The sequence below is a fragment of the Rosa chinensis genome, chromosome 4 (genome assembly GCF_002994745.2).
Source record: "Rosa chinensis cultivar Old Blush chromosome 4, RchiOBHm-V2, whole genome shotgun sequence".
Classification (NCBI taxonomy): domain Eukaryota; kingdom Viridiplantae; phylum Streptophyta; class Magnoliopsida; order Rosales; family Rosaceae; genus Rosa; species Rosa chinensis.
The window spans coordinates 55265095-55290121 of NC_037091.1; the positions used below are offsets into that span (position 1 = coordinate 55265095).

General features: G+C 39.1%; 5 protein-coding genes across 9 annotated transcripts; 2 read left to right on the forward strand and 3 right to left on the reverse strand.

Moving 5' to 3' along the window:
* Positions 1–359: 359 nt before the first annotated feature.
* On the reverse strand, positions 360–6259 carry LOC112197612. Of its 4 annotated transcripts, none has more exons than XM_040518384.1 (9): positions 6052–6259; positions 4799–5523; positions 3169–4265; positions 2573–2858; positions 2216–2422; positions 1744–1917; positions 1371–1568; positions 1094–1207; positions 360–880 (listed from the first exon to the last, which is right to left on the reverse strand). In XM_040518384.1, exons 2-9 carry the CDS (start codon positions 5462–5464, stop codon positions 548–550), a joined length of 3075 nt encoding a protein of 1024 aa, XP_040374318.1. In that variant the 5' UTR covers positions 5465–5523; positions 6052–6259; the 3' UTR covers positions 360–547. The 4 variants fall into 4 exon arrangements, with proteins under 4 accessions (XP_040374318.1, XP_024194119.1, XP_024194122.1 ...); XM_024338351.2 differs by having other exon boundaries at positions 4799–5527; XM_024338354.2 differs by having other exon boundaries at positions 4814–5527; positions 6052–6258.
* Positions 6260–7388: 1129 nt separating this feature from the next.
* LOC112197177 (NADH dehydrogenase [ubiquinone] flavoprotein 1, mitochondrial) lies at positions 7389–10935 on the reverse strand. Of its 2 annotated transcripts, XM_024337756.2 has the most exons (3): positions 10794–10935; positions 8219–9689; positions 7389–7609 (listed from the first exon to the last, which is right to left on the reverse strand). In XM_024337756.2, the coding sequence occupies exons 1-2, from the start codon at positions 10794–10796 to the stop codon at positions 8232–8234; spliced, it is 1461 nt and encodes a 486-aa protein (XP_024193524.1). In that variant the 5' UTR covers positions 10797–10935; the 3' UTR covers positions 7389–7609; positions 8219–8231. The 2 variants fall into 2 exon arrangements, with proteins under 2 accessions (XP_024193524.1, XP_040374098.1); XM_040518164.1 differs by lacking the exon at positions 7389–7609 and having other exon boundaries at positions 7887–9689.
* A 2520-nt stretch (positions 10936–13455) lies between these two features.
* Positions 13456–17064, forward strand: LOC112200156 (ankyrin-1). Its single transcript, XM_024341176.2, has 4 exons — positions 13456–13903; positions 14345–14620; positions 14744–14881; positions 14968–17064. The coding sequence occupies exons 1-4, from the start codon at positions 13601–13603 to the stop codon at positions 16819–16821; spliced, it is 2571 nt and encodes an 856-aa protein (XP_024196944.1). The 5' UTR covers positions 13456–13600; the 3' UTR covers positions 16822–17064.
* A 1041-nt stretch (positions 17065–18105) lies between these two features.
* On the forward strand, positions 18106–23678 carry LOC112197272 (probable pre-mRNA-splicing factor ATP-dependent RNA helicase DEAH4). The gene is made up of 15 exons (XM_024337891.2): positions 18106–18405; positions 18498–18695; positions 18784–19001; positions 19487–19539; positions 19675–19791; positions 19895–19986; positions 20365–20451; positions 20560–20774; positions 20870–20962; positions 21313–21436; positions 21681–21828; positions 21950–22019; positions 22479–22639; positions 22821–22996; positions 23093–23678. Exons 1-15 carry the CDS (start codon positions 18206–18208, stop codon positions 23238–23240), a joined length of 2100 nt encoding a protein of 699 aa, XP_024193659.1. The 5' UTR covers positions 18106–18205; the 3' UTR covers positions 23241–23678.
* Positions 23679–23909: 231 nt separating this feature from the next.
* Positions 23910–24977, reverse strand: LOC112199587. The gene is made up of 2 exons (XM_024340580.2): positions 24937–24977; positions 23910–24620 (listed from the first exon to the last, which is right to left on the reverse strand). Exon 2 carries the CDS (start codon positions 24596–24598, stop codon positions 24077–24079), a length of 522 nt encoding a protein of 173 aa, XP_024196348.1. The 5' UTR covers positions 24599–24620; positions 24937–24977; the 3' UTR covers positions 23910–24076.
* Between the last annotated feature and the right edge of the window lie 50 nt (positions 24978–25027).

Below are 25027 nucleotides of genomic sequence, written 5' to 3' on the forward strand. Positions count from 1 at the left end.
AGGGAGATTGGCTGGGTTTATGGGTTGGAGGTGAAGAAGCTCTTAGCTCCTGTGGCTTCCATCACCATCTCTCTGATTTTGGGAAAATGGAAGAGAGAGAAGTGACTCTGTGTGGAGAGAAGAGAAGAGACAAGATTACTCCTAAAAATATGCCAAGTGGCATGCTTACTAACGGAGTCGTTAACGACAGGCACCATAATTGGGTCAGAATTGCTAGTTCAGGTACTGAAATGTTATTTATCCAAATTCAGAAATCTTAATCATCACTGGCGGAAAGTTCATGTACTGTTTCTAAAATTCTCCCTTATCATAATGTATGGCTTAAATCATTTGTGGAATCGACAATGCTATGACCTTCATTGTACAAATACTAAGACTGGGGCATCAAAGCTTAGGTTACGACAGCTACTTTCCTCTATTCACAAAATAATATGCCTCGATGCACCCTGTTTATAAACCTGATAATCACATTGCTATGAAAAACTGGAATACACTCCCTAATACTCATCATATATGTACATCAAATACACACATGAATGAGAAGATATCAGTCACTGTCCTTCCAAACCTGACGGAGGAGTTGATATCGGACAACTTTCCGACCACCCTTCCACTTCAGCATTGGGTTGGCTGTCAACGAATTGGGGGAAACCTGGGAATTTTCTACGATTGAAGTCATCGGTGAATCCAACTCATCAAGCTCATCATCACTAGTATATGATTTCTTAAGCACTGATGACCCACTCCTTAGGTGAGCTGGGCTCCCCACCTCTCCTGTAATGCCTGATAGAGAAGCAGCAGCTGGAGGTGGTGAATAAAATGTGGGATTTGCAATAAATGGGAAACTTGTAACAGATTCTGTTTCAGCTTCCAGATTCTCCTGAAGTAAGAAACAGTCGGGATTAATGTACATCGAAAGCCACGAAACTAAAGGTTTACACCCTGAGCCTGAGTTCCTTTTCTCCAGGGAGTAGCCACATAGTCATATAACGACAAATGATACCGCACTCCAGCTTTCAGAAAGGAATGCGGTACAGGAAGTATTTAAGCCGCATAATTATTTGCACAGAAAAAAGACAGCGTCTCTTCTTACCTCATTGTCAAGAGCCTCAAAAACTGCTTCGGGAATCGGGTCTGGGCAAAACTCATCTGTAACAAAATTGTAAAGGACCCTCTTGATCATTGATGCACCGAATGTAGGGCATACCTTCATACAATCAATGAGATGGTGATCAACACAGAAAGACATTACCAGATAAAGACAGAAGACTAGTTAAAATATTGACCGTCTTTTCATTCGCAGTGTCTCTTTTCTTTTCCAGAGGACAATAAGGAGGGTAGAACTGAAGTATCCAAGTAAAAGTATTTACCTCTTCTCTGGTGGGTTTATCTGCAAGCATTTCAGATGGAAGCATCATGAGATCACTCAAAGCATTAAGAAGACGGAAAGCTTTAAAGGATGTTTCACTCTCCTGCCCCTTGTGATCACTGAGTTCATCCTCATCGTCTGGAACATCAGTATCATCCATACCAAATAGATCAGTCAGCCATCTGGACCAGCTTCCAATCTGGGGATGCAAAGACAAGTACAGTCTCTCTATCAATGGAATACAACGCTACTATTTCTTTGTGGATATACAACCTTGACACTTACTTTCATGATAATTATTGGAATAAGTTCAGCAAGTAATTTAGGACTATAATATCAAGATAAACTTACATAATAAGGTAACCTACACTTACCGCATTTTTTAGCTGTGCACCTGCCCCAAAACTTGATTTTCCAGCTGGAATAGGGAGAACCTTGGAATCACTTATGGGGTCGGACACGGGATCTGTGGGCATCTCTTCAGCATTTTCACGAAGAATAGCATTGAACATAGCCACATCCAACCTACTCACCAACTGCTCCATGACCTGAAAGAACAACATAGATTGTTATCACAATTAGTGCATAAAATTTTGATGGCAGTTGCAAACAAGCAGTATGATTATGTTGCATATCTCTTAATGACTCGAAACACCGAGAGCTCTAATAGTGGAATTCTACCAGTAGTTGGACACAGAAATAAAACAATGGTGTAGCTGTGGCTACGTATAACATTTTTGCTGAGAGAGCTCCACTTTATCAATATTATAATGGTAACATATCTGAGGTTGTTAAGTGAAAAGCTCAACAATGTATTGAGGAAGAAATTTTGATGCAAAAACATACCAAACGAGCTAGAAGAGGCAAGCAGCCACACTCATGGCCACCAGCTCGAACAGGACAAAGCCTTTCACAGGCATCTTTGAAAGCCTTCGTCCACAGCTCAATAGAAAAATTACCCTGCTCATGATCACCCAAACCTTTCTTTCTTCCATTAGCTTTCCTTGTGCTTGAGCCTTTCGCAGCTGCAGACTGCATATGTGGAGTTATATTCTGGAGAGGAGAAAACAAGGTACAATATCAGACATAATTAGCACAGACCCCAGATTAGGCTAAATTCCTCAGCATAGAGCTCAGTAGTGAAAGAATGCAAAGACATGATGATGACGTTAAAGAAGAAAACTGGAAGGAATATGGACTTACCTGCCACCATACAGACTCAACTATCCGGGAGAATATCCAAGCTTCAAACTTTTCCAAAGCAACCATAAATATATGTGGATCCTCCCAATTATCAAAACTTTCAAGAATGTTATCTTTCTCATCATTGCGAGTACGAATCCGATCCTTTGCTGATAAATGCCTATCCGCTGCATACTGTTCGCCACCTTTAATTGTAGTGCATGGTCCATTTGAAACTTGAGCTTTCCCTAAGCCCTGGCTGACAATAGCTCTCAACACAATTGAGTTCGACAACCAGAAAGTCAACCTGTTCATAGGGGGAAAAGAACAGTCAATAAAATGCCAAACTAAAAGAGAAGTATCTTTCCATCATCAAGGATGTTTAGAAATCGACGTATCAAATGATAGGGCTATTAAGGACAAGAGGAAAAAAAATGATGTGTAGCCCATAGAAGCAGAGTTATTGTTTGTGGTGCATCCTGATCCTTTGTGTTTTTCACAAAACAAAAAGGGGTCCCATATTACTAGGGCTTCTAGTTACTGCAATTTGCAAATTAGACCATTATTTGATTAATGATACGGACATGGCCAGTAAATAATAATGGTAAATTCGATACCTTGGAACATCATTTCCACAAGCGTTAGAAACCAAAATTAATCCAGTAATAGCAGCTCTTGCTGCATTTGCCTTCTTAGCTTGAGATCTCATTTTGCAAGCATGAAAATAGAATCTAGAAAGTCGGCGAGCAGGAGCATGGATCTTATTTGTGTTACTCCCATGCTCGGCGACAATGGAGTAAAGGCCAACCTCAACAGCAGCCGCTTCTCTCAACTCATCCTTAAGCATTTCAATTGTAGACTCCAGCTCAATTTTACTATCAGAACAGCTAGTTGTTGTTTCTTCTCTTTCACACTTTGCACTAATGATACCACCAACACGACCATCTTCAGGAATCTCAGCTTCCTTTGACTTTTTCATAAACTCATGTTTTCTTAACCGACTATTGGTCTCAGCTGAGATAGAAGGTTTCACGGACTTTACATGCTTTAATTCAGTACTTTTAACCTTGCTTTCCCGTGATCCAACATTATTGCTGACTGTAAAAGTTTCACTCTTTAAAGTGACTGGCTTTCTGGTAGCATCTTGTGAAAACCTAGAAGCTAATTTGCCATCAAAAGAATATTCATTCACCTTTACGAGATGATCATCATCTCGACGGGATTCTAAATCTGCATAGCTTGCAGACATTGAGTTTGTAGCCTGCTGCAGAGACGTACTTGAGGTTGTACCTTCAGAAGCATGGTTGCTCACAATTTTGCCCATTGTAGATTCTTGTGCATTTTCTTGCATTCTGAAACCTCTGCTGGTAAGACTATTCTGAATTCTGTTGGTCTTAATATTATAATTACCAGACTCTTGATGGTCATCTTGATAGCCAGAGGATGAAGAAGATGATTGAACAGACTGAGTCACAGATTTTTTCAAGGTTGGCACTGATCTCTCCCTTGAAGGGTGAGGCAAAGAAATATAATCATAAGCAGGTTTCCGAGGGGAGGAAGAGCCTATTGACGACAGTGGAGATGAACTTCCACTTTGATGTGTCAATGCATTAGCGACTGGATTCATAACAGTGTTTGCAGGTGCTGCTATTGAATGTATGGTTGGTTCCTCATAAATCCTTTTAGCGTTATCAATTGTTGATTCTGACGCATTCTGCAATTAATTAGAAATGGTTGTCAAACTCATCTAACAGCCAACATTGATAACAGTGCTCAAATAAAAAGGAGAAAACCATCAGATTAACACAGTTAAGGTCTTTCTAAATGATAAACAATAGCTTTCCACAATTAGAGTAAACTAACAGTGATTGCAACCATCTTTTATCTGTAGATGACTGTAGTGTTTTCTTTGAAGATACATATGCAAATGAAATGACAATGCTATTACTATGAGCACATGATTTGGGTTCTCAGAATTCGTTTTTGAAGACCCTAAGTTCAGCTAGTTGACTTATCATTTAAAAAAATTGCAGTTGCAGTTGCATTAAAATCTAATACATAACCCAAATTCTACTTAATGCATTAGATGCAAGGGTTCCTTGAATTTGAGAAATCCTACATTAAAGTCATCATACTCTTTGCAACCAATCAGAGAGTCCGATGATTTCACATAACATCTTGAAAATTATAAGACGAGACAGCAAAGCAAAGAAACTAATCTAAAAGGGAAGGGAAAAAAAAATCAACCTTGTCTCCACATACCTTATCAGCAGTTGGTGATGAACTGACTGGTGCCTCAAAAGCAGAAGAGGTTACAGTACGTGATGAATGTGAAGACTGATCATCACCATCATCATCAGTAAAAGAGGCAATCTCGTCATCCAGAGACCCATGACTTCCATGGTTGTCCAGCGACACTTGTTTGGCCAAGTGGGAGCTATCATTACCACAAGGCTGAACATTAACATAAAGAACCGGCTGAGCTGAACTCTTAGAACTCTTCTTCAAGTTCAGTGGAACTCTCACATTCGTAGTTTCAACTATGGTCACATAATCTGCAAGATTTATCACAGCCGATCCCAAAAGTTTAGCTGCCTTGTCCTTTCGAGGTGCAGACAGATGAAACTCTAAGTTGTTCTTCTGGTAAGTGTCACGCGCCGAGCTTTTTCTTGACTTCTCCTTGTACAAAACAACCGGAAGCCTGAACGACTCCCCAAATTCAATCTTCTCGTCTCCAACATTACGAAAGAATGATCCAGACGCTTGATCACCATTTCCCCATTGAAGAAACACAGACTCAACAGATTTCAAAGCCTGAGACGAGGGCCATGGTTTAATTTCCAGCACATGTATAACATAATCTACCTCAACCGCAGCACTCTTCCGACTCTTTGCTCTTATCCCAAGCACCATTGTTATGCGAACAACACAACACGAATAGCTCAATCAAAACACTTCTACATTCATCATACCTTCCTTCAAACAAAGCATCAGATAGAAAAGTTAGAATCCAAACCATTTAACATATCTTGGACATTAAGAACTCGATTCAATGCACACTAGACAATACGTCAAAATTGATAGTTTGAGTTTTGAGTATAAAAAAGAAACGTGGGGAGGTTTCAGCATCAAAAATTTACTAATAATTTCAGGCATCACCTGCCCCACTCATTTCAGCTCCTATCATACATATAAACAAATGATGATGATGACAGTGACTAATACACATCAAAAATAAATGGTGACAAAGAATCTGACCTCTGCTCTAATTAAAATAACAAAACAAAACCAGAAATCAGCGAAACAGACAAAATCGGTGAGCAGAATAGCAACAGGGAATTAATAAAATAAGCAGAAAGATTTTGACTGCTTCGTGTTCCGGCATTGATACAGAGATATAAACAGAAATAGATTTAGATCGGAATCGGATAACCCAGTTTGGGAATCGGAAAATGAAGATTAGAAATTGGCGAGTGTGAGAGAAATGTGAGGAGACTTACGGTTGAGTAATTGGAGAGGGAAATGTGGAAGATGATCACGAGGAAGAAGAAGAAGAAGAAAAGCGGGAGAGATTGTGAAGCTGATTCTGTGAGTGTGTCTGTGGGCGTCGGAAATTGAAAGATTGCTTGTGAGAAGAAAGAGAGAGAGAGAGGGAAAGAAGAAAGAAGAGGAAGGTGGTTGGAACTTGGAAAAAAAATGAAGAGGACGATACCGCGTGTTTCGCTGAGTTAATCCAAATCTATATGGGCCCATTCTTGGCCCATTCATGGTGTTTGGAATCTCTATATTTTGCTTTTTCAAATGAAGTTCAAGACTCCATGATTGCATGTTTTAAAATTTTCTTAATTCGGTGCCTTTCACTTAATTCGTTGCTTTTAATACTATGATTGCATGTTTTAAAATGTTCATAATATGATGATAGAGAGATGTTCTATTTATACGTCTGAAACTATTATTTGGATCTCTTTTTAATGATCTCCTTATTTAATATCATAGAAAAAATAAATGGCTCTCTCTCTCTCGCTTTGCACCTTTGACATGTGAAATGATCATTATGACATTTCGTTTATGAAATAAATTATTCGGTTTTCATGATAACTTTTTATATGCTCTAAATATCGATACTCAGTTTTTGGGCTCTTACACGCATGACTTTCGTGTGTTATTTTGTTTAAAAGGAAAACACTCTAGGAAAAGCTTGGCCTGTTTTAACCTAGAGGCGGGTGAAGGTGAATTGAGTCTAACCTAGAGGTGGGTTGAATTGATTTTAACCTGGTTGTCAATTAGTAGGATTAGATGGATCATAGAGGAGTCACTCTCATGATTGAAGGATAATGCTTCGCCTTTTTCGTGTCCCATGCTTGATTATCTTGATAAGCTACTTCATCCTAATTTAGTTATATTATTTATCTCGTTTGTATTTTTGCTTGTTAGTCTTGCTTCAAAATCATTTAGAAGTAACATCATGAAGAACATTTGATCTATTAGGGCCCATGCCATTGTTGCTATCTCCATGGTTTTTCTACCAACAGCAATGGGACATAGGTCCACTGGTTTTATGTTACACAACTGACGCAGTGCAAGAAGTTACCATCTTTTATGATATCCTAGCTAGTGACTTTTTAGTTTACTCTACCCTCCTCAAGGTTTGTTGTTCTTATTTCTCGACTTCATACATCATACGCATGCTAGCATATCCGTCAACTTGTATATTAAACTCGTAACTAATTTATGATTCAAGGGGTTTTCCCAAATTATCCTACATAAAAGTGATGAGCATGACTTTTGATTTATGGTTATTTATCGGTGTATCCACAGGTCCAACAGTAGTCATTAATAAAACAAGGAATTTTTATTAACAAAATTTCATGCGTTGGGAACACATGATCTAGAAACAAATATGGATTATCTTTCCCAGAGACAGACATCAACAGTCGATACAGCTTAAACACAAACAATAGCAGCTGGACCAGCAGCTGCCTCCAAGTCACCTATCCTCTAAAATCTGGGCACATACTTCACTTTATTCCATAATTTCCACCAAAATACAAGCTTAACCTACACAAGCAGAAAAATCATTTTACGACCCCAGCTGATGTATATTTTAGCCCATAGAAAAATACTAAAAGAGTGCAGAAGCTTAAAACTGAAATCGACAATTCACTAATTAACTATGACTTGTAAAAGGTCTAAAGCGTCATCATCTCAGGGTCGTCTAAGTCATAAACAGCATAGCATCGAGAATTCATTAGTTAGAACATTTGGTTTTCCTACCACTTGACTTTGGAAGCACAAGACCAAAAAATAAAAAAGAATACGCTTACGCTTATGCTTATGCAACAACCAAAAATAATGACCATCTTAAGTCACTTTAGTCACTAATCTTATTGCTAAATATCAACACATAAGATAAGCCCACACCATCAACCTGGGTAAGCCTTGCAACATTCTAAGAAAATGTACTTTTTACTTGAGTCCAAGAAAACCCATGTATAGATTCATCCAACCAGATCAGGCCACCTGATAGTTGGTGTTACAACAAAATAACAACAAACAAATTCAAAGTACCCAAGTTGAAGTTGCTTGTATTGTTTTTCTCCTTTGTTTCTTATTTTTAGAAGTCAAATGAAGAAATGAATGCATACTAGAACTGAGGCAAGACTCAACCTGTGAAAGACATCTAGGCAGCTGCCTCCAGCAGCTCCCTCTCAGCACGCTCCCTGATCCTCCTCTCCATCTCTGGCCTGAAATGCCTTATCAGACCTTGCACAGGCCAAGCAGCAGCATCACCCAAAGCACAGATCGTGTGCCCCTCAATCTGCTTGGTCACCTCCTGAAGCATGTCAATCTCTTCCAACTTTGCATTCCCAACTTTCATTCTTTCCATGATCATCCAAAGCCATCCAGTCCCCTCTCTGCACGGTGTGCACTGCCCACAGCTCTCATGCTTGTAGAAGTAAGAAAGTCGTGCAATTGCATCCACAATGTCAGTTGATTTATCCATCACAATAACAGCAGCAGTCCCCAACCCAGATTGGACAGCCTTCAGTGCATCAAAATCCATCAATACATCATTACATATGTCCTTGGTAAGCAATGGAACAGATGAACCACCTGGAATTACTGCAAGTAAGTTATCCCATCCACCCCTCACGCCTCCACAGTGCCTCTCTAATAATTCTTTCAAGGGTATACTCATCTCCTCTTCAACAGTGCAAGGCTTGTTAACATGTCCTGAGATACAAAACAATTTCGTCCCTGCATTGTTCTTCCTCCCAAAACTGGAAAACCACTCTGGTCCACGCCTTAAAATGGTGGGAGAAACAGCCACCGTCTCCACATTTGTAACAGTAGTGGGACAGCCATATAATCCTGCATTAGCAGGGAAAGGAGGCTTCAATCTTGGCTTTCCCTGTTTGCCTTCAAGGCTCTCCAGAAGTGCAGTTTCTTCACCACAAATATAAGCACCAGCACCATAATGGATATGAACATCAAAGTCATAACCAGATCCACAAGCATTCTTGCCCAGTAGCCCAGCTGCATAAGCTTCTTTTCTGGCCTTTTCAAGGTTCAATCGTTCATTCACATATTCACCTCTTATATAGATATAAGCAGCACTGGCCCTCATCCCTACGCCAGCAATCAGGCAACCCTCTAAAAGCTTATGTGGATCATGGCGCATTATTTCCCTGTCCTTACAGGTTCCAGGTTCACTTTCATCTGCATTGACAACAAGATAGGAAGGGCGACCATCGGATACCTTTGGCATAAACGACCATTTGAGGCCAGATGGGAAACCAGCACCACCACGTCCGCGGAGGCCAGACTTCTTCATTTCATTAACAATCCAATCAGAACCTTTGATAACTAAATCTTTGGTTCTGTGCCAGTCACCTCGCTTCATGGCACCTTTGAGAAATGGGTCATGCAATCCATATAAGTTGGTAAAAATTCGGTCTTCATCTTTCAAGCCACCAAAATGGGTTTTCTCTGGAGGTGGGGGAGGTGGTGGAGGTTGAGGAGTAGTAGAACTTGATGCAGCCTGAGTGCTCAATAACCTATACCCTAGGCCCCACTTCTCACCATGATGTCGGGCTAAAACTGCCCTCTGCAGATTAAGAATACCCTTGATGGGTGCCTATGAATTACATTGTTACCAAAGAAGTCAGATCAGATGATTTATCCAAAGAGAATAGATGTCTATAACATCTGACCTTCACAGCTAGAACAAAAACAAACTACAATTCACATGAAAGAGCATCCCAAAAACATGCATGAAAAAATCAAACATTAAAATGAATCATAGCAACAATGAACCCACAAAATTTACTTTTCTTGCAGACTATATATTCATATAGAAGCTAATACGAGCACGCACACTAGAACATTGAAATATGGTGTATATCTTTTGTCGCAATTCCTAGATTTATTCCTAACTACTTCAGTGCTCCTTTTTATCCTACCTGTGCTGTATCTATGTGATCTTGATAGTTTCACAGTCTTCCACACAAGACTGAAGTGGAAGACTGAACCTAGAAAGAAACTGAATCAACGCTCTTGTTACCTGCAATGAAATCTTCTTTGCATATGCATTGGGATTCAAGTGTTCGGCGCGTAACCCAAAAAGCCCAAGGTGAATCCGTACCAATGTCAAAACAGCTTTTAGCCAAGCAAAAGCTCATAATCAATTTCTAACCTAAAGTTTCACGATTTTTCATACACTGAGCCTAAAACTGACGCTCTTTGTTAGCTGGGGAGAAACTTTCTTCCCCCAGAACATTGGTATTTAAGTGCACCCAAGAAGCCTAAGGTTATTTTTCCCAGAAAACCGAAAAACAGAAGCAAAAGCTCGTAATCAAATTGGAACCTAAAGTCAAAATCTTTCTACAACCCAGCCTCACCCAAAATATGGGCATAGCTCAGTAGAGGTTCTACACATATTTCAGACCTAACTAACCCAATTTCAATTACATTTTCCTTCCATTTTCAGCTACTCTCCTCAAATAATCGAGCACCCAAAACAGAAGCAGACCCAGAATAATAAAAAAGTCACACAGCAGATCTAAAAAGACCCAACATTTGATATCAATTAGCACACAATCAATCATACCAAACAAACATGGATTGACAGAAGCAAGAAAATGAACCCAAATCAGATTGAAACCTAAAGCAGTAAATAAAAGGGTCAAAAGTAAATTTCAGTAATCAAATGTAAAAGGGAATAGAGATTTGGGTTGCGTACCATGGCATGAATCGCAGCAGACGAACCCTGATGCGTCTGATAATGAACAAGATTTGAGAGAAGTGGGAGAGTGTTGCGAAGCTTTTGCCTATGTAAAATGTAAAATAGACCATCCCAAAAAATTATGGTGTGGTTCTGGGACACGTAGATTGGACCTACTTTGGGCCTGCTTCTGCCTACTCTTAGATAAGGTCATTGGCCCAGGCCCTACGAAAGTGATGGGGTGGCTCGATTTACCGAAACCGGCCGAACCAAACCGGGCATGACCCGACTGAATTTTGTACAATTTAGATTTTCGATGTCGTCTGATATTGGAAAAGAATTTGGAGTTTTTTTTCTTTTTTTTTGAGGTAAGAATTTGGAGTTTTTGGAAACAATGGTAATGAAATATACCTTATTGGTAATGTTGTTAACTTTTCAATCTGGACTATTACCGACGAAAAATTTTATGGGATTGTCTACAGTACATTAATGTACCGATACATCAAGTAGACTATGTTCAATACAGAGGTAGACTAGCTCAGTACATGGGTAAACATGCATGAAGTTAGTTTACCCTTGTACCGAGCTAGTCTACATGATGTATCGGTACATTAATGTACTGAAGTATTTTCCAAATTCTATATACATCTTCCTATCTATTTGACTATTTCCAAAACTTTTTTATGAATTTGCTATTTAATTCACTAATATCCTCCTAAATTCACCTCCGGTCGACATTCATCGCCATGAACGACCTGCGTCGCTACTTCCCCAACCTTTGTCGCCCACCAACGTGTTGACAACACTTCCAGCAAAGAGATAATGCGATAATGATGTATTAAATTACTATACATTTCTCAATGAGAAGTGACGGACTAGTTTTCATTATTGTGGTGATTTCCATATATGTTCCATCAAAAAAGAAAATGACATAATCATTTTCTGTCCACTGAATGCCTTGAGCTCAAATTTGTGATTTAATAAATCCTTCTTTATCCGATGCAGGTAGAGGACTCCCAAGTTATCTTCGACCGCTATTTCACGACTGAAATTAAATAGAATTCAAAACTTTATTTTTGACCTGAATTGAAATACTATAATTTTTGTTATTGTTGTTCATATGATTGTTTCACATTGTCTAGCAGCATTTGACCGAAGTTGCTGTCACTTGCAACCTCTCCAGAGTCTCCCTCAAAACTGCAGAAGCACAAAAATGCACGATTCAGACTTACCTTTTTCTCATTTTCTTGCAAGTTGAGTTATGTTTCAAGACATTCGGGTAATGTTCGTGTTTTTGCCTATTAAGTTTAGGATTCGTTCCCCTTTCATTAATTATCACCATGATTTCTTGTTCCAGTTAGATTAGGCTACATTTTCTCAATCATATAATGATAAGCTTTGCTCTCTAGGAACATCTAACCTTATGTTTTCTTGAACATTGGTGACTCCATTATCATAGTGTTGAAACTTGCATTGTTGTTTATGGTGACTTTATCATGAAAGGTATTACTAATTTCATATAATCCTTTATATTGGTTCTATCGTCAATGTAGAGCAAATGAGATGCAGGCCAAATCCGGCTTGTAATAAGTTGAACTAAATATGCATATAAGACAAGCAAAGTCCATGGATTCATTGTCTCCGTGACCCCATGATTGTGTTCTTAATTATATTATCACTTGGTTTAATTGGTTAATATCAGAGCCAATTAAATCTGTGGCTTCTATTTGGGATTGGCCAAATGGACAGTTGCAAAATCAGTTTGATCACGTAATACAAACTTGGTTTGTTGAGAAGTTGGCTTGACGGCTGAGTCAATTTGATAATTTATGCTCAAGTTTTCCATATAGTCCAAGTGATTATTGATTTTTTTTGCATATGTAAGATACATCAGATTCTGACCTGAATCTGATCTGATGACTTGATGAGTTCATCTTTGTAGAAGTAGTCTCTTAATTTCAGATGGAACCCTAAATTATAGCAAAGTAAAAGATACAAGATTGTGGATCTTAGAATTTACATTTTCACATGAATTTTGTGCTTTGTGCACTTCTAGCTACATGCTACGACTCGAAAGCATAAAAGTTCATGAACATAGGGCACAAGAGATGCTTAAGAAACATTATCATCCGTGTTTTTTGTCATCTTTAAATTTCAAATAAGGGTTAGAATTAACTTAAAGCACATCCAATTACAAAACACTCCAACAAGGGATTAAGGGAAATTATTCTGAAAGCCTGTGAAAACCTTTTCTTTTCGCCCCAAGTTTTGTCACTTTGGAATTGTTCGAACAAAAGGTCCAAACGAAGTCTCTCCCCCCTACTAAAATATTCTGATATTCCTTTGTAGTTGGTGAATCAGGAAGAAATATAGTGAAAGAAAAAAAAAATCTAACAAGGGTGCCCAACATAGGAGTATTAATTCAGACCATATAAACAAGATTAGTCATATCCGATTCGATTGTTTCCTTTTCTTTTCGGCCTAAAAAAGTAGGATAGTTTCCTTAAGAGAAAATAAATAAATCCCAACCAAAATTATACAAACAAAGGAAATAAGAAAATAGGCTGTAAAATTTGAAACACTAATTATTCCAACCATGCCAGGACCAGGTCAAAGACAACCTCAAAATCTCAAATATATTTCGGCTCACCAAAACTAGACCACACTAGTCACGCATGTCTCTCTTCTCTCTGTCTCTGCCATCTTCTCCCTGACGCAAACAAACGCAACTAAAACCAGACCTAGAGACCTACACACAGTCACAGAGCCACACACTCTCTCTCTCTCAGAGCTTTCACAACCGTAACGAAATCAAACTGAAAATAATGACGGTGTTCGCCGGAAAAGCGCACGTGTTTCCTATCAACTACGAAGCCGAGGTGTCGCAGCGGTTGGTCGACGCTGCTCACGACAATGATCCGAAATCGGTGTATGAGTGTCTGGATGATCCTTTCGTCGACGTGAACTACGTCGGAACAGTGTGCTTGAAGAGTAGGAAGACAGAGATTGTGTTGAAAGGTGAGTCGGCTCACGAGGTTGGCGTCGAGTACGAGGAGTTCAAGACTCAGGTCACCGCCTTCTTCCTTGCAGCTCATTCCGGCAATTTGACGCTCGTCAGAAAACTACTGGTAATATTATGTGATTCATATGATTTTTAATTTGCAATTAATCATTGCCGGAATTCTCATTTTCTGATGATCAAGGTGGGTTTTTGGTCGGGAAATTGTATCATATCCAGATTAACGGTTGTGATTACTATTGAGAATTTGATAATTTGAAATGGTAGGATACTGTAACTGACGTGAGGTTGAGGTAAACCAAACATTTATGAGCTGCGATATGCAAAATCATATATGTTCCCATACAACAATGATTTTTCCTGTTTCAAATTTGAATTCGTTAACTGATCTGTAACTGTAATTTCTAAGATTTTCATGCAACAGAATTATGTTCTCTCTTTTACAAATTTCAGTTCAGTTTCATATCTGTAATATTTCAAATTCAAAATAAAAAATGTGGAGAGTACTCTTGATGTTCATGGCTAAAATTTGTTCATGTTTATGTGACAGAGTTATGGAGCCAATGTGAATCTGAAACTGTTTCGAGGCTACGCGACGACAGCAGCAGTGAGGGAAGGACACGCACAGATACTGGAGGTTGTTATCAATGCTGGAGCATCTCAGAAGGCCTGCGAGGAGGCCTTGTTGGAGGCAAGCTACTTGGGCCGGGCTAGGCTGGCTGAGATGCTCATGGCATCCGAGTTGATCCGTCCTCAAGCTGCTGTACATGCTCTCGTTTCTGCTAGCTGCAGAGGGTTTGTTGATGTTATAGACACACTCATCAAGGTACATAAAACTCTGCTTAAACAAGACCCTTAATTTGCGGTCTACTATGAATTAGTACACACACTATGTTTTTCTGGTACATATATGTCTGAAATTGAGTGTGATGCACTTGATTGGTGGCAGTGTGGGGTAAATATCGATGCAATTGACCGGACATTGCTTCAATCTTCAAAGCCATCACTATACACCAACGCCGACTGCAATGCTCTTGTTGCTGCCATTGTCAGCAGGCAGATTTCGGTTGTGAGATTATTGTTGCAGGTATGCAATTTCAGCTCCTAAGAGCTTATATATGCAGTAATACTATGATTCTATCTAGTGTTATTTACCTTTCAAACAAATTACAGGCTGGAGCCAGAACAGATATCAAAGTGAGTCTTGGAGGCTGGTCCTGGGATGTAAGTACAGGAGAAGAGTTTCGGGTGGGTGCAGGACTAGCAGAGGCGTACAGCGTGACATGGTGTGCTGTGGAGTACTTTGAAGCCAGCGGTGCTATCTTGCGAATGCTCCTACAACATGTCTCCCCTAACATTGCTCATTTTGGGAGGACTCTCATTCACCATGCCATCTTGTGCAATAATGAAAGAGCAGTGGATGTGCTGTTGAGTTGTGGCGCAGATGTAGAGGTTCCGATTAAGACAACTACTTCAGAAACTGAGTATCCCATCCACATGGCTTCGCGGTTTGGATTAAGTAAGATTCTCCAACAACTGATCGATGGTGGCTGCAATGTCGACTCTCGAACGGACTCTAGAGAAACTCCTCTCATGATTTGTGCTAGATATAAACACCAGGAGTGTTTCAGAATTCTTGCTTCTAACGGTGCTGATTTTGGCCTGGTCAATTCTTGTGGTCAAAGTTCAAGTGTAATTGCAGAGTCAGCTAAGTGGAGTCTCGGCTTTAAAAGAGTAGTTCTAGACTTGATTCGAGCTGGGAAGGTTGTTCAATCGAGTAATATGACAATCTTTTCTCCTCTATTGTATGTGACTCAAGCAAATGATGTTGAGGCTTTGAAACAGCTGATCAATTGTGGTTGTGAAATCAACTCTCAAACAGAATCTGGAGAAACTGCACTAATGATCTGTGCTAGACATAAACACCAGGAATGCTTCAAAGTTCTTGCTTCAAATGGTGCCGATTTTGGCCTTGTCAACTCTGGCGGTCAGAGTGCAAGCTCAATTGCAGAGTCAGCTAAGTGGACTCCTATCTTCAAACAAGCTATCCTAGATGTGATTCGGGATGGGAAGGTTGTTCGATCAAGCAACACATCAATATGTTCTCCTCTAATGCTTGTGACTCAAGAAAACAATGTTGAGGCTTTGAAACAACTGATTGAGAGGACAGACATCGATGTTGATGAGCAAGACGAAAATGGATACTCTGCTGCAATGATAGCTGCAGCAGATGGTAACTTGGAAGCTTTCAAATTGCTTATCTGTGCAGGAGCTGACATGAATCTGCAGAACAAACATGGTCAGACCCCATTGGACCTACTAGATACAAACCAAAACGGTGAAGAATTTGAAAAATTATTACTGAATCATGCAGTTCAAAAGGGCCCCAATAGTAGTTCCCTTGAGTTCTATGCTCTTCATCTTGCAGCGCAACACGGAGACTTGGATTTGGTTCATACATTGATAAGTCGGGGGTATGATGTTAATGCTTTCGATGCTGAGGGATACACTCCATTGATGTTAGCAGCAAGAGGTGGCCATGGTAAGCTGTGTGAGCTTTTGATTTCTTTTGGGGCTAGATGTGATACTGTGAATGCAAGACATGAGACGGCACTGTCTCTTGCAAGGAAAACTGGATCTAAAAATGATGCAGAGAAGGCTATATTGAATGAGTTTGCACTAAAACTGGTGCTGGGTGGGAGTCATGTCAAGAAGCACACAAAATGTGGTAAAGGAGCTCCCCATAGTAAATTGCTGAGAATGCTTGGGGCTGCTGGGCTTTTAAGGTGGGGGAAGTCAAGTAAGAGAAATGTGATCTGCAAGAAGGCGGAGGTCGGGCCTAGTGATGCATTCAGATGGAACCGCAGGAGGAAGTTCGACTGTGATGAACCCGGGATGTTCCATGTGGTGACTACAAAAAACAAGGAGCTGCATTTTGTGTGTGAAGGGGGGAAGGAAATGGCAGAGTTGTGGGTGAGAGGGATCAAGCTTGTGACAATGAAAGCTATATTTGGCAAGAATGAATGAGTGAAGTTGTGCATGAGGGATTTGTTCAATTTTTAAGGATCGGTTTATCTCATTGTATTCCTTTCCTTGTGCATTGTGGAATTACTCTGAGTGAAAGAATAAGCCTCCCTTGTACTAGGTAGATAGAAGTCTTTGTAGATTACTCTTCTCAAACTTCTATGATCAGTTAAAACACCAAAAATTTCTGACTTTTTGGGTTTTTCTTCCATCAAGGGACATTAATGTTAGCAATCACAATTACAAAGAGTGTTTTTCCTTCTCTCTTTAGCTCAACTTTATGTCGACTGATGCCTAATAATGATCTATAAGCTAGCATGCAGTAGTACTAAAGCTGGCATACAAGTATGGTTGAAGGCACTCTTTTCTTCGAGCTGATGCCTGCTTGCCTAGCATCTCTTTTCACTCTCTCTCGAGTTCAAATTTCCTCGCAGTGGCCTCAATGGAAACAGGGATTGCAGGTAGGAGCTAGGAAGCATAACAAAAATTTCTAGGTCACAGCATTCTCTATCAAGTACAAGTTCAGAAACACTGGTTCGACCCCAATTAATACTCGTTTAGCTTACTTAATTTCTACTCTACTTCTTCTCTTGGATTGATATGTACCATAGGAATACGTACAACTTTAAAACAGGTTTGTGCAAGTAAGGAGATGCCTTGATGAAAGAAGCTAACGGATCGGAAGGCAGCAAACATCAATCTTCTTCGAAGCTTAATTCCAAATGCTGCTTGGGATTAGCTAACATAGGAAATACAAGATCCTTCCTGCTTTCAAGCTTGTTTGAACTCCAGTTTAAGAACCTCTAGCTGCTGCTTCCTTTAGCTCCAAGAGAGACAAAGTACTAACAAGAATTTCATCTACGTACCACCTTGCAGCCACCCTTAACCTTGTCTTGCAACTTGAGAAGTTGGACCTGGCCTTAGTGATGTACAACACACATTACACAACTTGGTCATAAAAAAATTATTAAAAAAAAAAAAAAAAAAAAACTCATATTACACAACTTAGTTTTGATAATTCAGTTTCTGTACTCCATACTCATAATGTTCGATAGAAAGTTTTCAATTTCATTAAAAAAAAACGAGAAATGTCGAATTTTAAAATTTTTTTTGTTGTTAATTCGTAATATAAGTGTATGAGCGTTTATTCTAAGAAATTAAAAAATTCTCCCTTTCAATTTTTTTTTTTTTTCTCCTTCATCCGTAGTCCAAACACACCGTTAGATTCCATCAGAAACTATTTATATTATCTAAGTTTAACACGGGCATCAAAACGAAAAGCAGCTATAAACCGTTAAATTTTGTAAAACCCCGATTTCTGTTGTCTTCCCACTAAATTCTCAAAACCCCTAAACTCTGCAACTCTAAGCTCCGTTCCGTTTCAACAATGGCGGAGCTCCCAATCCTTCAGTTCGAAGAGAAAATCATCGAAACAGTAGAACGGAACTCCGTCGTTGTCATCATCGGAGAGACCGGTTCCGGAAAGAGCACGCAGCTCTCTCAAATCCTCCACAGAAGAGGCTACACCAACTCCGGCGTCGTCGGCGTCACTCAGCCTCGCCGTGTCGCCGCCGTCTCCGTTGCCAGGTAACCTCAACAAACTCCCTACCTCTTCTGCTTCACTCGTTAATCCCTCGAATTCAAAATTTGGTAATTCTGAAATTGAAATTGCGCCACAGACGAGTTTCGCAGGAGCTCAATGTTCGGCTCGGCGAGGAAGTCGGATACGCCATCAGATTCGAAGATAGAACTTCCGAAAGGACTCGGATCAAGTACTTGACCGATGGAGTTCTTCTTCGTGAGAGCCTATCCAATCCGGAGCTCGATCAGTACTCTGTAATTATACTCGATGAGGCTCACGAGAGAAGTCTCAACACGTACATTGCTACCTCTCTCTGGATTTATTTGCTTGTGATTCGGTTTTTAGTGTTGTGCAATGTTTGTTTATGCATTTTTGGGTTTTAGGGACATATTGCTGGGACTGATGAAACGATTGGTGAAGAGGCGTGCTTCGAATTTGAAGGTTCTTATTACTTCGGCGACTCTTGATGGTGATAAAGTATCACAGTTCTTTTCGAATTGCCCGGTGCTGAATGTTCCGGGGAAGCTATACCCTGTGGAGATATTGTACAGCAATGAGCGTCCTAAGAGCTATCTTGAGTCGTCTTTGAAAACAGCTCTCGGTATGATTTCGATTTTATGTTTTTTTTTTTTTTTTTGTGTGATTGTGTATAACTTTTATGTATTCAATGTGGTGGCTTCTTTCTGTTGTTTTAGAGAACTACTGTTTCTTTGAGTGTAATATGTTTAGAATAGTATTGGGAACATGTTAATGCAGTAAGTAGATGATCTTTTTGCATTATGATGACTGAGTAAATAATTTCGCAACCCTGGATTTCATGTGAGATAGTTAATGTCAAATTATCTTGTTTCCACTTCTTTGCTCTAATCTTATCCCGCGGTTCCTGTTTTCTCTCTCATCTAACTATTAGGAAGGTACTTTTATTCTTCTTTTCAAGATGCATTCTTGTGTCACGGATGCACATCCAGAATCTAGTTAGTATAATATCGACTAAGGGTTTTGGTCAGTGTCACTCTATCTTCTTTGCCTAACTAGCTTTTTGGGACCAAAAAGAAGGAAGAAACCTAACCAGTTCTCTTGTTACAGATATACATATTAAGGAACCTAAAGGAGATGTCTTGATATTCATGACTGGGCAGGTGAGATGATCTCCTCTTACTTTGCTTTGTTTTATGGAATCGGTATCCTTTGACTACTATTTTGGATTATAACTGTTGTAATATTGGTGTTCCATACAATGCTTCCATTGACCAAGTACTTGATATGTTTTGTAGGATGACATAGAGAAGTTGGTCTCTAAGTTAGAAGATAGAGTTAGAAGCCTGGAAGAAGGATCTGTCTTGGATGCCATAATCCTTCCTCTTCACGGTTCTCTGCAGCCTGAAATGCAGGCAAGCAAAGACTTGACTTGTGACTTTTGAGGGCTTTATGCTCATAATATTTTGTTCCTATCAAACAATACTTTGTGGTTCATACCTTTTCTTTTCTATGCAGGTACGTGTATTTAGTCCCCCACCTCCTAATTGTAGGAGATTTATTGTTGCCACAAACATTGCTGAAACTTCTTTGACTGTTGATGGTGTTGTGTAAGAAAACCTATACTTATATAGAAACTATTTCCTTGGGATTACTTTCATATGTTTTGCTTTCATTACATTTTCCATTTTAAGGTGGGGTTGCTGTCTTTGTTTATTACATTCGTCTATATCCTTTTTGTTCCCTCCATATATTTTGCTTACAACCAGGAGCTTGGTTGGATGAAATTCATTTAGTAATTGCAAGGAAGTAATGCCAATGGTGCAAACATAATCAAAAGAAAACATTTTTTGCTACATTTCTTGTTGTGTCTCCCTAGTTCCTATATACACAGTTTGATTTATTATGACAAATTACACTGATTTGTGCCATATGTTGAATGATGTTAAGCAGTTCTCTCATACTTATTAATTATCTGTGAATAATAGGTATGTTATTGATTCTGGTTATGTGAAGCAACGGCAGTACAACCCCTCAACTGGCATGTACTCCCTCGAAGTTGTTCAAATTAGCAAGTAAGAGAGTTAGTAGATTCATATTTTCTTCATAGCTTGTCTATTGTTTCTTTTCTGCATTTATATTTTGCTCAATTCTAATCACTCCTTGAATTCCTATGATTGCAGGGTACAAGCTAATCAACGAGCAGGACGAGCTGGAAGGACACGTCCTGGGAAATGCTATCGGTTATATCCTTCCGTTGCTTACCATGAGGAGCTGCTGGATGCAACAATTCCTGAAATTCAACGTTCTTCACTTGCTGGAAGTGTTCTTTATTTGAAATCCTTGGACCTCCCTGATATTGACATTCTCACATTCGATTTTCTTGATTCTCCTTCCTGTAAGACAAACTTTTTTTGGGTGCTTTTCTTCCCTGTTCAGGCATAAAATTAAAATTTCTTGCACATTTTTATTAAATCTAGTTGTTTGCTGCAGCTGAATCTTTACAAGATGCTCTGAAGCAGTTGTATCTTATTGATGCTATTGATGAAAATGGATTGATCACGAGAGTTGGGAAAACAATGGCTGGTATTAGATTCACATCCTATTTTGAAGATTTTTTATTTGATTTTCTTACATACTTTATGTATATTGAAGGATGAATGATTTTTATTAGTTCTATTAAGTTTAGAATCCTGCACAGCCTTACCATTTGAGGAACGAAAATCATTGTATAGTTCAAAATAATGCATGTCATTATGAAAATGCTATCTATCCATTCATGTTATATTTGCATCACATTAACACATTTTTCTTGGGCTATTTTTTCATACACAGTACACTAGTATTTGGAATTATTTTACTAAATGAGTATTGTCCGTGCACTAATTATAATCCTTTTGACAAGTTTACTGAGTATCTCCTTTGATTATATACAGAGCTTCCACTAGAACCTTCACTGTCAAGAACCTTAATGGAGGCAAATGAGTGTGGTTGCTTGTCCCAGGCTTTGACAGTTGCTGCTATGTTATCTGCAGAAACTACATTGCTTCCTGGTCGAAGGTTAGCCTGCTAAAATTACTAATAAAGTAGTGTTTCTGTGTATGATGTGAAAGTTTGTTAATTATCTCAACGAGCAGTTGGGTAGGATCTAGTTAAACCCATTTTGCTTTCAGACAATATGCATTGTGCTCTGGTGATAATGACATATCTGATATCTCACATTGGTGGAACTAAATATGCACACATACATTAGAATATGAATATTCTCAGTTGAGATAATTGTACTTTTTGCATACCATTTCAGCAAGAGTACTGAGAAGAAAAGGAAACATGATCATTTGGACCTTCCTGATGGTTCGGGTTGGGGTGATCACATCCAGTTGCTGCAGATCTATGAGTGCTGGCATCAAACTCACTATGACATTGATTGGTGCAAGGACCGTGGCTTGCAGGTACCTTCTTATAGTTGTATAAAAAGCTGATGTACGGAGAAAATTCTATGCATTATATCCAGGGCAATTAAAATATGATTCTGATATATATGCACTATCTTTTTGGAACTCATTGTTGTAGGTAAGAGGGATGACGTTTGTCAAGGATGTAAGGAAACAGCTATGTCAAATAATGCAAAAAATAGCAAAGGGTTAGTAAGTTATTATGAGCTTACATATATGTACCAAGTTGCTTATATCAATTAAAAGTATTCTCAAGATTTAATTCTGTAATGCATTCTACCATGATTTCCCACAGCTTCATGCATTATAGTTTTGCGGTTATGCCCCTGAAAGAATGATATAGTTGGTTTGCTCATTCTTCTCACACTAGATAAATGGATAACTATGAAGTCAAACTAGAGTTATTTTTGACGTAGTAACACCAGCTATTTGTTCAGGACAATGAAGTATTTTTTGTTATTTCTACAATAACGACTTGAAATAAAAGAGGACAATATATCATAACTTTTTGTGCAGTTTAGAGGTTGTCTTCTTGCATTGTTCTCTGGTCCAAGTTGTTACTATTTCCTTCAACGGTTCCACTGGAATATGTCGTATTGATGTTGTATTCCTTGCACTGACAAAACGTTTTGTACCTGTAAACACAGGATCATTAGATGTACAGACAAGCAGAAGAGGGAAACAAACCCAACAGGATTATAATAACTTGAGGAAGGCTTTATGTGTGGGGTATGCAAATCAGCTTGCTGAGAGAATGGTATTTCACAATGGCTATCGAACTTTAGGTTTTAAGCCCCAAGTAGTACAGGTATGGATCATTTTGTTTGAACTCTTGGATTACTGAGTTTTACCTCATATCCTCCTCCTATTAGTTGATTTAGTGAGGAAAGGGATTATGACTTTGGTGCTCTCTAACATTAGTCAAAGTTTTGAGTACCGAGTTTCTGGAAGTCTAGAACTGAGATTTATTGTTGATCTTTTACTGTTAGGTGCATCCATCCTCTGTGCTAAAACCAGATGATGAAGGGAAATTTCCAAATTATGTCGTGTACCAGGAACTTATTGCCACTTCTCGTCCATACTTGCGCACTGTATGTGCTGTAAATGTTGCATGGGTTACACCCATTTTGAACAAGGTTAATAAACTAAACATCAACAAGCTGAGGTAAGCCAGTTTCCATGAACACAATTATGTAGAAAATCTTTATGTTCCTAATTCAAGGTCTCATACTAAAAGTATCTGTGTTTTTCCGTATTGTAGTGGTGGGAGTGGTCATATTGAAGAGCATGCAGAGGGAAATATTTCTGATTTGCCAAAGAAAGATGCTGTTACAGCAGTTCCTGATGATCAAGAAAGTAAAATACAAGCAGCCAGAGAACGATTTCTTGCTCGTAAAGGAAAGAAATGAGCTTAATCTGCAGTTGTATTTGATGGAACAGTCATCGCATTGGTACTGCTCTCTGTCAATGTGGAGTAAGATTTTAAAGGCTGCTTGAAAGAGAGAATAGTTGCTGCTCAGATATCAATTACAATGCTCACTCCCCAAAACCAAGCTAATGAAACTGACACCCTAATTTCCTGATCAAAATCACGTTACCCTCGTCCATGATTAGAGAGTATCAATCAACCGTCTCTGTTAGAAATTGTTTTATCTAATGCTGATCGTTGGTAAATTTTGACTTACGTATAGGCCTATTTTGTGTTTGTTGGCCGTTTGTTGACATGTACAGTGTAAATATTTCCACATTTGAGGAGCTTTGGTCTGAGAATGATCATACAGGGAACAAAATTGTTTGCTTCTGCCATTCGATGTCACAATTTCACCGTTGGGATGATTAGCGATTAGTTACATCATTACTGATTCGTGGGCAATAATGATTATCATTGCTATTGCTTCATCCATAACTTCTTTTATTAGATTGATTGATTGATGAGCTGTTGGTTATTGGTGTAACTATTATCGTCTAGTGTCGGCCATGTGTTCGATTTTCATCAGTATACATGTGGGTAAGATTGAAGGTGGGAACCGTGGGATTAGTGCGATGGGGATAGAAAAAAAAGGTTGAGAGATGAATCATGAGTTCCTATCATGTACAGAGTATTTTGTAATTGTATTGGCACACAAAATATAAAATATCATGAAGGATTGAATTTATATACATCTTTGGAAAGTCAGTCAATGTAGGATTAGAAATTAGTCTTAGGTTCATATGGGAGTACGTATTACAACTTTACATGGTCGAATTAGTCACCAGCAGCTTCGTCTATAGCCAGCTGGTCAAGTGCTTCAAGGATAGCCCTTTCGTGCTGTCGAAGGACCAAGTTTGCCCGTTCCAATTGCGCAGGGGAGAGGATATCTTGACTGTCAAGCAGCTTCTCAACCTCATGAATGATTTTATCCGTAGCACCGATCTGAATAAAACCAGATCTTTTAGCGACATTACCAAACTCTTGAGCAGCAGTAGCATTTGAATTTCGCCATTCCCTTAGCGCCCTGATAGACTCGTCGGATTGCCTAATCTTCACGAGTAGCTCTCCATGTTCATCATCTGTAATGTTAAGTTCCTTCCGCAGCTTAGTCATCAGCGCCACCCGATCCCAAGAGATACTATCAGATTGAGCACTAAAGGCCTTCAAGACAGCATGGTAAGCCTCGGCTTCCATATGGTGGATCATCTCATAGTCGATTTTCCTTTCACCCCTTCGGACTCTACGAGCTTCTCTTGAAGGTGCAACACCAGAGCACTCGCGTTTGCGACCTCGCATCTCGTCTTGGATTTGACCAACCCTAAAGGGCCAGAAACAATGAGAACAGTTGCTTCAGCCCCAAGTTATGACCCAACAACCACCAGATACGGAATATAAACCCACGTATAAGACGGCTATATCCAAAATTTTTATAGTTAAATTGGTCGCTCTAGTCATTAGTCAACACAAAATGGGAGATTAATTAAGAGAATAAGGTAGCCCTGTCCAAGATGAGACTGATATAGAAGCACAGTAACTAAAATTAGAGCTAAACAAGGACCAATGAATTTTCAGAAAAAAGTTTTGCAACTAATTTTAAGGAACTCCGCTGTAAAAGCAAAAGATTTACTCCAAACCTCGCGAAGTAGTCGCTCCTTTGCCCACCTGGTACCTCGTGACTCCGTAATTGTTTTTGTTTCGACGTGGGTAAAAAGTTAAATATATGGA

Bases quoted from the DNA above. Each gene is read 5' to 3' on its own strand.
- LOC112197612 (XM_040518384.1), bottom strand. From the start codon at position 5,464: ATGGTGCTTGGGATAAGAGCAAAGAGTCGGAAGAGTGCTGCGGTTGAG. The intron at 2,423-2,572 runs GTAAGTCCATAT...TCTCCTCTCCAG, and splicing joins TTGAGTCTGTATGGTGGCAG to AATATAACTCCACATATGCA. The intron at 881-1,093 runs GTAAGAAGAGAC...TTCTTACTTCAG, and splicing joins TTGAGGCTCTTGACAATGAG to GAGAATCTGGAAGCTGAAAC.
- LOC112200156 (XM_024341176.2), top strand. From the start codon at position 13,601: ATGACGGTGTTCGCCGGAAAAGCGCACGTGTTTCCTATCAACTACGAA. The intron at 13,904-14,344 runs GTAATATTATGT...TTTATGTGACAG, and splicing joins CGCTCGTCAGAAAACTACTG to AGTTATGGAGCCAATGTGAA. The intron at 14,621-14,743 runs GTACATAAAACT...GATTGGTGGCAG, and splicing joins TTATAGACACACTCATCAAG to TGTGGGGTAAATATCGATGC.
- LOC112197272 (XM_024337891.2), top strand. From the start codon at position 18,206: ATGGCGGAGCTCCCAATCCTTCAGTTCGAAGAGAAAATCATCGAAACA. The intron at 19,540-19,674 runs GTGAGATGATCT...TATGTTTTGTAG, and splicing joins TGATATTCATGACTGGGCAG to GATGACATAGAGAAGTTGGT. The intron at 19,987-20,364 runs GTAAGAAAACCT...TGTGAATAATAG, and splicing joins TTGACTGTTGATGGTGTTGT to GTATGTTATTGATTCTGGTT.
- LOC112199587 (XM_024340580.2), bottom strand. From the start codon at position 24,598: ATGCGAGGTCGCAAACGCGAGTGCTCTGGTGTTGCACCTTCAAGAGAA.